The following is a 10,901-nucleotide window of genomic DNA, read 5'->3' on the forward strand; positions in this document are numbered from 1 at the left end:
TTTAAAACATTGATTCAAGCCTTGATTTACTTATATTTTTCAAGTTAGATTCTTTTGAGCCCTAAAATGAGTCTCTTTAGTGCTTTTCAAAATAATTCTCTTTGTGGCCAATTTTGGTAGTGTGTTACTCCTAGAACTACCATTTGGGGCTGCCGACTTTTATTATTTTTACCACTTATTTCCAAAAAATTTTAGCTCTATAAAATCACTTCCTAATCAGCCTTTAAAATATATGATTTAGGTAAATTCGATCTTCATTCATTTGGAAACTTAGATCTGACATATCAAGAAGCGTAAGTGTAGTTGTTTTCGGTTTAATGCATAGTTTCGACTTTGTTATTAGGGAATGTGTTAGTTGATTGAATTAAGGATTTAAATGGATGGTTGGTAACTGATTTTTCAGTATTTTATTGTGTTAGGAACTGGCTTAAATGCTCCGGACCAGTAGTGAGACGTCTACCCTTCGCGCCCTCATTTCTCACTAAATCAGTGTACGTGAACTAATTGATTTGGATTTTGAAATTGAGATATGGTAACATTGTTTTGATCAATCCGATAGAAGGTGTTTTAAGGTTGATTTAACAACATTGTTTTGATCATTTCGCGTCCCCTTTGGCGTAGACCCAAATCAACTTACCTGTAACATAATGCATGGAGGTAAGCTCATGAAAACTTAGGGAGATAAACAACCATTTACCTTAATCATTTTTCTATTTCACATCTGGTAATTCAATTCGCCATCTCATTGTTCTTTGTTCTTCAACTTGTCTCTAGCGAATATCTTCCTAGAATGTCATTCTTTGTACTATAGATGTCACCCGTGATTGTGGAATCATGTCTTACTTTCCACATCTTCGATACACTACTCACGTTCTTCACTCTACACTTTCGTAATTCCTTAACCATACCCATTCTAGAGGTCCATATAGACAAAATACTGTTATTATTACGTACAAACTCTAACTCATCGTTTTTTCAAAATCCATGAATAATTTTGTACGTAGATAGAAGATACATTCTTTAATTATATGATTTGATCCATTCTAGAGAATACCATTTTTCTAATAGCCTTATTCAATTTACCAAACATACTCTTTACTTAAATTTGTTCTTCAAGTCCAATTAACCCATACTTCAAATCTGCCACATGCTTTGGTGCATTCTAGTTTCTTTGTTCTTGTCTTAAGACCATACAAGATATACCATAACATTTCATACGAATCTTGCCAAAGAGGAAGCTCATTAGAATATCTCATCAAAGGTGTAACAAGATATGCCACAAGGGCTTTTCCTTCTAAGTTCATTACAACTATCATTCCTTCAGTGTTCGTCATGAACGCCATTTCTTTTCCTTAGGGTCTGTTACAGAGGCGTTTCCTTTAGATGGTTTCGAAAAGGTAATTCTTTAAAGTGTACCACAAAGGCATTCCCTTCATAGATTACCACAAATGCTTCCTTTTTCATAGATTGCCATAAAGGCTTCCATATTCATAAATCTCCACAAAGGCTTCCTTTTTCATAAACCACCACAAAGGCTTCCTTTTTAAGAGATCGCCATGAAGGCTTCCTTTTTTGGCGTTTTTATGATAGGGACTCGCCTAGACTTACATTTCATCAGGTTTGCCTCTCATCAACTTGGGTTACATAGAGAATCCTTTTTGGGTAACCACCTTTTTTTAGTTCTTTTCCTTATGATACCATAGCCCAGCTATATTCTTACATAATATGGCGACATGGCCATGGAATTTTCCTTTCAAAAATCATGTTTAAAGTCCAGACTGACCCCTATTAGACTCCACCACGATGAACAGACACAAACTTAGTTAACAACCCTTTCATGCATTAGCACCAAACTTAACATACATCTCATCTTGCACATCCTAGACATGCGCTTATAGTTATATCTTTTACTCCAGATTTCTTATCACATACTTTATACTTTTCAGTTTCATACAAACTATACATGCAAATCTTATCCAACATTTATATATGAGCATACTTATCGTACAATCCTTTTCTAAACTTAGTTCATAGTTCATACGATTCTTCACAAAAGTATCTAGAATAAACTAGTAGACATATACAATAGTCAACTTAGGGACTCACCTTACACCCATGAACAACAACTTGATCTCCAAATCCAAACACCCATCACGAAATATCAGCAATTCATTGCTTATAAGACATAGGGATATCATTCATATGACTTGTATAGTCATCTAAACCCAAGATAATCCCCCATGCAAAAACCTTACTTCCTCACATATTGTTCATACCTTCAAAGTAGATTTACTCTTTTAGAAGTCAACATGCAAGTCCAAAATACATACCCAGGATATGGAACAACCTTCTGCATGAACTTTGATTCTTAGTTTCAGCTTAGCAAGAAAGATCATTGATCAGCTTCAAAGTTAGCAATGGTATTTTCAAATAGAAGGAAGAAGATAGCTCCCCATTTCTTATAAAGCTCACATCAATATATATGTAAAGCCCATGTTCTCATAGTGGAACTTTACACGTGCCAGCAACTTTCAAAACTGCCTTTATTAGTGGCTTACTTCAGTAAAGAAACGTATACAAGAATCCAAAATCTTTACATATCCTTGATTTATCCCTTCGTTCATTATTGACCATCTCGTTAAAACATAATGTGCACCATAACTAGACAAACTAGGCGTACCTTACCTTTGGCGATACCCTTGACACACTTACTAATCTTGTCTTCTTTACGACTCAAACCATTCACAGAATAATCTTTTTATGATACTCTATCATTAACTATGTGTCCGTTCTATCTGCCAAAACCATCGATTGGGCAAATAGGATCACACCACTCTAATTACTTAGGGTTGCTCACCTAAACTCAGGACCCGCTAATACTAGGTGTTACATTTTGAATTTAATTTTGTTGAGTTTGGAATGTAAATGTAAATGATGAACTATGTTTAAATTGTTGGAGAATACATAGGTAGTTATGCTTAGTAAGTTTTCAAATTCATGTGAAATAGCTTGAATGATGCTGTGGTTGGTAAATGGAAGCTTTGGTATGTGTTTAATTTGATTTTATACAGTTTTAAATGGACAAATATGTACCATTTAAACCATTATTTTGTCTTCGCAAAAAATAGGTACCAAATGGCCACATTTTATAAAAAATAGGGTCATCATCTCAATGTGAAATTTTTCTCATCGCAATGTTGAAAGACAATTTATGGCATCTTGAATGGAGTCCAAACTTTCAAACCTTTGTAATTTGGTCCTAATTCATGCCTATGTCACCAAAACAACTTTTGTAAGCTCAATTTAGTCTCGGTTTCAATTTGAATGACAATATATGATTATGAATGTGATATAAATGGTTGTTACACAATTTATTTTAAAATTTTCAGTTCCAATTATTGTGGTAATATCCCATAACTCGGGTCTGACGACCAGACCAGGTGAAGGGTGTTACACGAGAGGTAATAATTGGTTAGTTATTAGTGAATTCACTAAAACCTGAGTTCTATAGTTAATTACAACCACTGAAGTGATTTAATCTTCTGCCTCTTATTTGAAATTTCGTTGATTGTTAATTTCTTTTCAGTAATTTTAGTTTAAGGTTAGTTTGAGTTTAGGCTAAAGTAATTAATTAATTTTATTATTGTTTTGGATTTACACTACTAATTCGTAACTCAAATAGATTAGTATTTATTTTTTATAATTAAATTAATAGTGATTTTCTCTAATCGAGAATCCCTTGGATACGATTCTCGGAATACTTACCAACTGTTTTATTGCAAATAAACTATATTACAATTTCACCCGTGTGCTTGCAGACACCCCTGCTTGATTATATATATTGTTGCTGTAGTATTTCTAGTCCAAACGCTCAAACATTTTGTGGCGGTCGTGTATTAATCTATTAATACACTTGATGGATTGACCTATATGAGAGTGAAGTGGGGCCACTTCTATAAGACTTATTGCAAAACCTCTAGAGCACTCATGAAAAACTACGTACATTCACTGCCCATTAGTGCGCAACTGCGTCAAACAACAATATTATAAGTATAATGTGATTGATGACAATTTTAATTCATGCCAAGAATTCTTGGCTTATAAGAAATTTATTTTTCACCAATTATTTTTTGGAAAATCAATTTGAAAACAGTGAAAGCAGAACAAAATTTTAAAAATTTTCTTTTTTAAAATTAACTAGTTGAGATATTTATAGCAATAAACCTATTACTTGAACTATACCTGTGTTTTTAGATTAGGAAAACTTCTTCTTTCCCGAGTTTTAACCACTTGATCTTCTTCACTAATCTCAAACTCGATTTGCTAAAGTGTAGGCTCAATTCACAATTAAATAAAAACTTTAGTGAAACTCTTAAGAGCTAGAAATTGAAGGTGAACTCTATCCAAATATAGAATTGATTTTTGGTAAAATAACTTGACTATATTTTGAAAGAATATCAACATATATTTAGTGTCTATTTGACCTAGCTATTAGTTTCTATTTATAGAGAAAACAAAAGTTTTATTCGAACAAGGTATAAACTAAATAATAATATTTTAATAGGAAAACTAACTCTCATTATGGATAAACTTGTATAATTTAATGCTCCAATCTTTAAACCAAGTCATGTAATTTATCCAACCCAATAAATATATTTATTATACCCAAAATATTATTTATTTATTTATTTAATTCAATTATTTTCTCAATCCAATTCTAATTCGTTAAAGTCATGTCGACTTTACTATACTAGAATCTATGCATAAATAATCAATTTAATTAACTTTTCTCATGAAACTATGATGACTTTATTAATTTAATTTCCACTTTGAACTTCAATTATTAATTATAAATTAATTAAATAATAATTTGAAGAATTTAATTAATTACTAGGTCATCTCTTGTTCATAAAGAGAAAATGCATTCACTGCGGATAGTGAACATGCAATCTATTTCTCTAGTTTATCGTTTCACATTTTCATATCATCGATTAATGCAAATAATCAATGTTATGTCAAGCTAGTAGAAGGACCGATTGGACATATACAATTAGGGCTCAAATAATTTGTAATTAAGTTCCGACTCTTCATCTATTAATTACAACATTATTTAGTCATGTAGTCATTCCACTAAAGTACCATGATTATGCTCTCCCTATTATATACTATTACAAAAACTACTATATCAAGTGCTTGTCTAATGACCTTGTCATATGTGTGTTACCTTCATAGGACATTCTTAATCTCTTTGGGATAAAATTCATTCTCCCAATATGATCTTATTTTTCTCATGGTAACCATTACATCTTCCTTCATTAAAAAGCCAATTACTAACAAATAGTAATTAAATCATTTAATGTCAATGTTACTTTTTCATCTATCATGTAATGCCGATGAGAAGATAAATGACTCGTGGCCACGTTACATTTCCATCTATCATGTAATGCTGATGAGAAGATATCATCTACCCTTTTTTGGGGCTATGAATTCCACTATCGTAGGTGAATCTATGCCATGAAGAAGTCATAAACCAAATGTACCAACATTTGGCTCTATTACCAATTGAACTCAAGCTATCATAAATCAAAGTATACGAGTCATGTAAACATAGCCCTAATTGTTACAAGTAACTAAATCCATAAATGGATCTAGGATTTACTCTACTTAGGTCTTATTTAATGTATTGTCAGTCCAATCAATCATATCTATGTCTCTATCTTTTGGGAATCATCCGCTCCAATACTTAGGATATGATATGTCCCTATTTGGACGTGATAGACAACAATTGACTTGCTGAATTTTGATTAAACTATGAACTTAATTAGATCATCTATTAACACAAGTTATCTTCTTGCATTATGATCTGACCACAACATGTAGCTTAGTATTTTCTAAACGATGGATAATTAATGAGCTAATATTTGTTTTTATTTTGTTTTGCGTGCAAAAACCATTTAAGGACATTATACAAAATATATTAATAATGATGATGGAGTTTATCAAACCAATTTGCTCAAAAAAAACACAAATATATAGACGTAATCATTACACTAGGGACACTAGATCCCAATCTTATTTTGTAAATCATTTCTCATTCTTTCTAGTTTTGGTTCATAGTCCAAAAGGCGCCAGATTCGATGCATTATATCTAAATAGAAGATACTCAACAAAATTTTAACCTTGGATCTTTTGAAATATGTGAGCAATTGTTGGAAAAATTGAGGTATTACAAAAGAGCCAAATCTCACATTCCATAAGAAAAAGACCTTTGTTTATAAGGGATTGTGCTTTATTGGGCTAGTAAGAACCAAGTTGAGAGGGTTGACTCATGCATGTGAGAATTGGCCCCTAATAGTCAGTGTAGTGTAAGGCATTTTTTAAACTATTTTTGGTTAAGTTAAATCCACTTACCTTTGCTATTTTTAGTAAGTAAAAATCCTATATATATCATGGTTTACTTTCATTCTCAATAAACCTTAAAAATTCTATCATTCTCCTCTGTCTCGTCCTCTCCTCCTTAAGGTTGTTAAGTATTTTCAGTTGAGAATAATTTATTCCTATTCCTGTTTTATAATAAAAGAGCCCGTTTAATAATTTCCTAAGCCTCGTGCGATTTATTGGTTCATGAAGGGAGGCAAGTAAAACCATAAATGTTAGTAAACAACATATTGTTTCTTCTTGTTCTTCCCATAAAAGAAAATGGGAAATAAGTATAAGATAAAGTACGGTGTTCCATCCTCTCCTTTTAATGGAGGAAGACAATAGCAGTTTGGTAGGACTGCCATTAGTGATGGTCGTAAAAGCACTTGCATCTTTTGGGTGAAAATGTAGATATCGTCCTGTTGCCTTCAATACATCAATTTCAATCAAGTGTAAACTACACAATTAATTTCTAAATTATGGATAAATTTTAGTTTTGATTATTGAATTATTTAAAATTTTTCATATAAGTCATTAAACTATTAAAAAAAATGTAATCAATTAATAGGGAAACTGGACATTAATTTCCACCAAAAGTATAAGCAAATCATAATTTTATACACGTTAGAACAAAGGTCATAAACCCAAAATCAGATTATAAATACATCAGATATACCAAGAACTTGTAGCTTTTCTTCAGGCATAAAAACCCGTTCTTATTCCCAAGAAACCCAATTCATATAATCAATATATATATATATACCTGGACAATGCTGGGGACAAGTTTGGTTATGAAGAACACCATGGACGTCATTCTTGGACTGAAATTCTCTTCTACAGTTCTTCAAAATCTTCTTGAAACCAACACCAGGTAGTTTCTTCTGTTGTCCCTGCATGTATTCTTGATATTTCTTGCAAAACTTCATCTCTTCTTAACAATAAATTATTATTATTATTATTATTATTATTATTATTATTATTATTACTTTTCTTAAAAAATCCAAAACACACACGACATTAGTACTTGGTTCCCGTTGGGTTGTTTCAATTAACTTACCCAAACACACAATCGAAGAACAAAGGAAGAAACTGTAGGACAAAACATGTTAGCGAACCATTCGGTGATAGAAGCCAATGTTTGTTCATTGATCACTGCAGAAGTATTACTGCCGTCATCATTTTGTTGTTGTATCCTAGAAGACAGACGACTAACGTTTCTCCAAATACTATAGGAGTGGTTGAATATGTCTTAAGGAAACTGTGAAAATAGCCTCAACATCTAGTAAAACTCGATTCCCTTATTCGATTTATGGTTTTTCAATATCTTGTTTATTTAACAGTTTTTTTAAGACAGATTCGACTGCTCCTGTGGTACTTGGAGAAATGTTGGTCGTCTATCTCCCAGGATACAACAACAAAATGATCACGACAATAACACATCTACAGTGATCAACAAACAAACCTTGCTTTCTTCTATCACCGAAATGTATGAAAATTTGGAGAGAAAAAAAAAAGAATTTTTTAGAGTGAAATAAGTTTGTTATTTGTCTCTAAATAAGTCTGCAGTATTCTTTAGCCTTTTATAGGCATTCAATAGGGAGGAATTTTAAAAAATTTTATGAATAAAGATATAAATCTGCATTAAAAGAACCTTTAAATCAATTTGAATAAAATCAAATCAATAAAATTTTAGAAGGCCCGAGCGGTTCAAATATTTCAAACTCTTCGTTTCAGCCCGGCAAATAAAAGAGTTGTAGAAATATGAATTATGATGAAAAATAAAATTATATAAATAACAAATGAGATTTCATTGAGAAGTAAAGTGTAAGTGCAAAAAATCTATGATCAAACTTTTGTACGTGCGTAGAATTTTGTATATAAAATGATAAAAATATTTTTAAAATAATACCACAAAATATTTTAATATTTATTCAATTAAATTATTATGATATCAATTGCAGCCAAACAGAACAAAATGGCTCTATTTGTAAAGCAGGTAACTTAATGTTAATAGAGAGATTTAACAACGAAAATTATTTGTTACTACACCGGTGCCTAGTATATTAGTTATTTATATATGTATTATTGAATTCCAATTTATAGTGTTGAAGGTTAGCCAAACAATACACATGAGATAGCATTTCCAAATCTGAAATACGACCATATTATTCACTACTACTAGTTAAATTCGGCATGTCTCATCTAGTAACTAGTTTTGAGCCAATCATATAAATTGCTTACATAATACATAGTTTACTGTTTTTTAACTAGTTCTGATCGAAACGACAATCCAATCTTTACCTTGCTGACACAGACAATCATGCAAAACGCGATTCGACTCAGTTCACATTCTACTCACCCGAGTGGAAGATGAACCCATTCCCTTTGCAATTTCCCTCAGAACAAACTTGAGAATCTTCCCCGTTGAAGTCTTGGGTAATTCATCCTTAAACACCACCGTTTTGGGCACCATGTAGTGTGGCAACTTGGCTCTACAGTACTCCATAATCTCAATCTCACTGGGTTTCCGAGTTAACTCAGCTTTCAAGCTCACAAAAGCACAAGGAGTCTCTCCCCAATACTCATCCGGCCTAGCCACCACCGCTGCTTCATTGATTGCTGGGTGAGTGTACAAAATGGATTCAACTTCAACACTGCTCAGATTCTCCCCGCCGCTAATTATAACATCCTTTGAACGATCTTTGATTTCCATATATCCATCAGGGTGGATCACCCCAACATCTCCGGTGTAAAACCAGCCGTCTTCTTTCAAGCACTTGGATGTGGCATTTGGGTCCTTTAGATAACCCAACATGATACAAGGACCTCTCAAAACGATTTCCCCAAGGCTTGACCCGTCTCGCTTTACACTCAGTCCTGACTCGGGATCCACTATGTCCGCTTCCGTCACAGTCAGAGTTCTCACTCCTTGTCTCGCTTTCAGCCTCGCCCTCTCCGCCAATGGAAACTTGTTCCATTCCCTTTTCCAAGCACAAGAAACAACCAGTCCTCCCGTTTCGGTTAACCCGTACCCGTGACTCACTATGAAACCGAGTGACTCGGTCCTGGAAAGAACCGCTGCTGGCGGTGGAGCTCCAGCGGTGAGGATTTGGACTGGATTTTGGAGAGGTTTAGTTTCAGGAGAATTTGATAACATGTTAAGCACCACGGGGGCTCCACACATATGAGTGACGCCATGTTTTCTGATCAAACTATAGATGATTCGGGCGTCGAATTTTCGAACGCAAATATTAGTTCCACCGACGGCAGCCATCCCCCAAGTGAAACTCCACCCATTAGCATGAAACATTGGGAGTGTCCATAAGTAAACAGGTTGTTTTGGAACTTCCCAATGGATTAAAGAATCAACGGTGTTGGTGAAAACTGCCCTGTGGCAATGAACCACTCCTTTAGGAGACGAGGTGGTACCTGATGTATAGTTCAAAACAATCGGATTCCACTCACTTTCAGGCCGAATCCACTTGAAACCAGGGTTGCCTTTCTCCACCAGACTCTCATACGTGCAACAGAAGCGAGAGTCAATGGTGGAACTCACACCATCATCCTCATCATCTTTGATTAAGACCAGAAGTGGGGGGTTTTCGTTGGGAGGAAACAAAGAGATGGCTTCCAAGGCCAGAGACTGAGAAAGGGTATCGACAAAGAGGAGCTTTGATTCACTGTGACATAGGAGGATGGAGACAGTGCGGGCATCAAGGCGGGTGTTGATGCTGTTTAGTACAGCACCAGACATGGGAACAGCGAAATGAAGCTCGTACATTGCTGGGATGTTGGGGGCTAAAACGGAAACGACGTGGCCCGTTTTGATGCCGGTAGAGGAGAGGGAAGAAGCTAACTGGAGACATCGCCGGTGGGTTTCAGACCAAGTGTAGGAAGTATTGTTGTGGATGATGGAGGTGCAATCACCGTACACGGTGGCTGCTCTGTCTAAGAAGCCTAGTGGGGTGAGAGGGGAAGAATTAGCAGGCCGTGACTTTAGCTCTTCCATTAATTTTCCTCCTTGAAACGCTGGTGGTTTGGGTTTTTTTTTCTTTTTCTTATAACCTTTTAGAGGTGCGTTTTGTGGGTGTGTAACGATAGAGATTCAATAGTTACAAGTAAACACAAATTAAATTTTGAACATCAAAAACGGAACATAGATTAGATTGGATTGTTCAAACAGAAAAACAAGGGAAGAAACAGGCAACTAATTAAAGCTCCTCCGGTGTGGTGTTCTAAAGTGAGTCTCGAAGTCAAAGGATCTCTGTATTTGTATAGCTTATCAGTGATTGAAATGTCTAATCATGAAATGCATCCCTCTATTTTACTGAAATTGACATTTTAGTCCTCTTTTTATATAATTACATAAGGGGAACGAGGTTACATGGGATCAAATCCAAGCTCTTATGCTTGTAACATAATATTTATTTCCATTGGGTTAAGAGGTTGTTGACTTAATTCTTATATTTTAATTTGCTGTA

The 10,901-nt window shown here is 34.2% G+C and overlaps 1 protein-coding gene across 1 annotated transcript; it reads right to left on the minus strand.

Moving 5' to 3' along the window:
• Positions 1-8,560: 8,560 nt before the first annotated feature.
• LOC105778096 (2-methylpropanoate--CoA ligase CCL4) lies at positions 8,561-10,667 on the minus strand. The gene has a single exon (XM_012601686.2). It carries the CDS (start codon positions 10,427-10,429, stop codon positions 8,765-8,767), a length of 1,665 nt encoding a protein of 554 aa, XP_012457140.1. The 5' UTR covers positions 10,430-10,667; the 3' UTR covers positions 8,561-8,764.
• Positions 10,668-10,901: the final 234 nt, after the last annotated feature.

Source organism: Gossypium raimondii, chromosome 10 (genome assembly GCF_025698545.1).
Source record: "Gossypium raimondii isolate GPD5lz chromosome 10, ASM2569854v1, whole genome shotgun sequence".
Lineage (NCBI taxonomy): Eukaryota > Viridiplantae > Streptophyta > Magnoliopsida > Malvales > Malvaceae > Gossypium > Gossypium raimondii.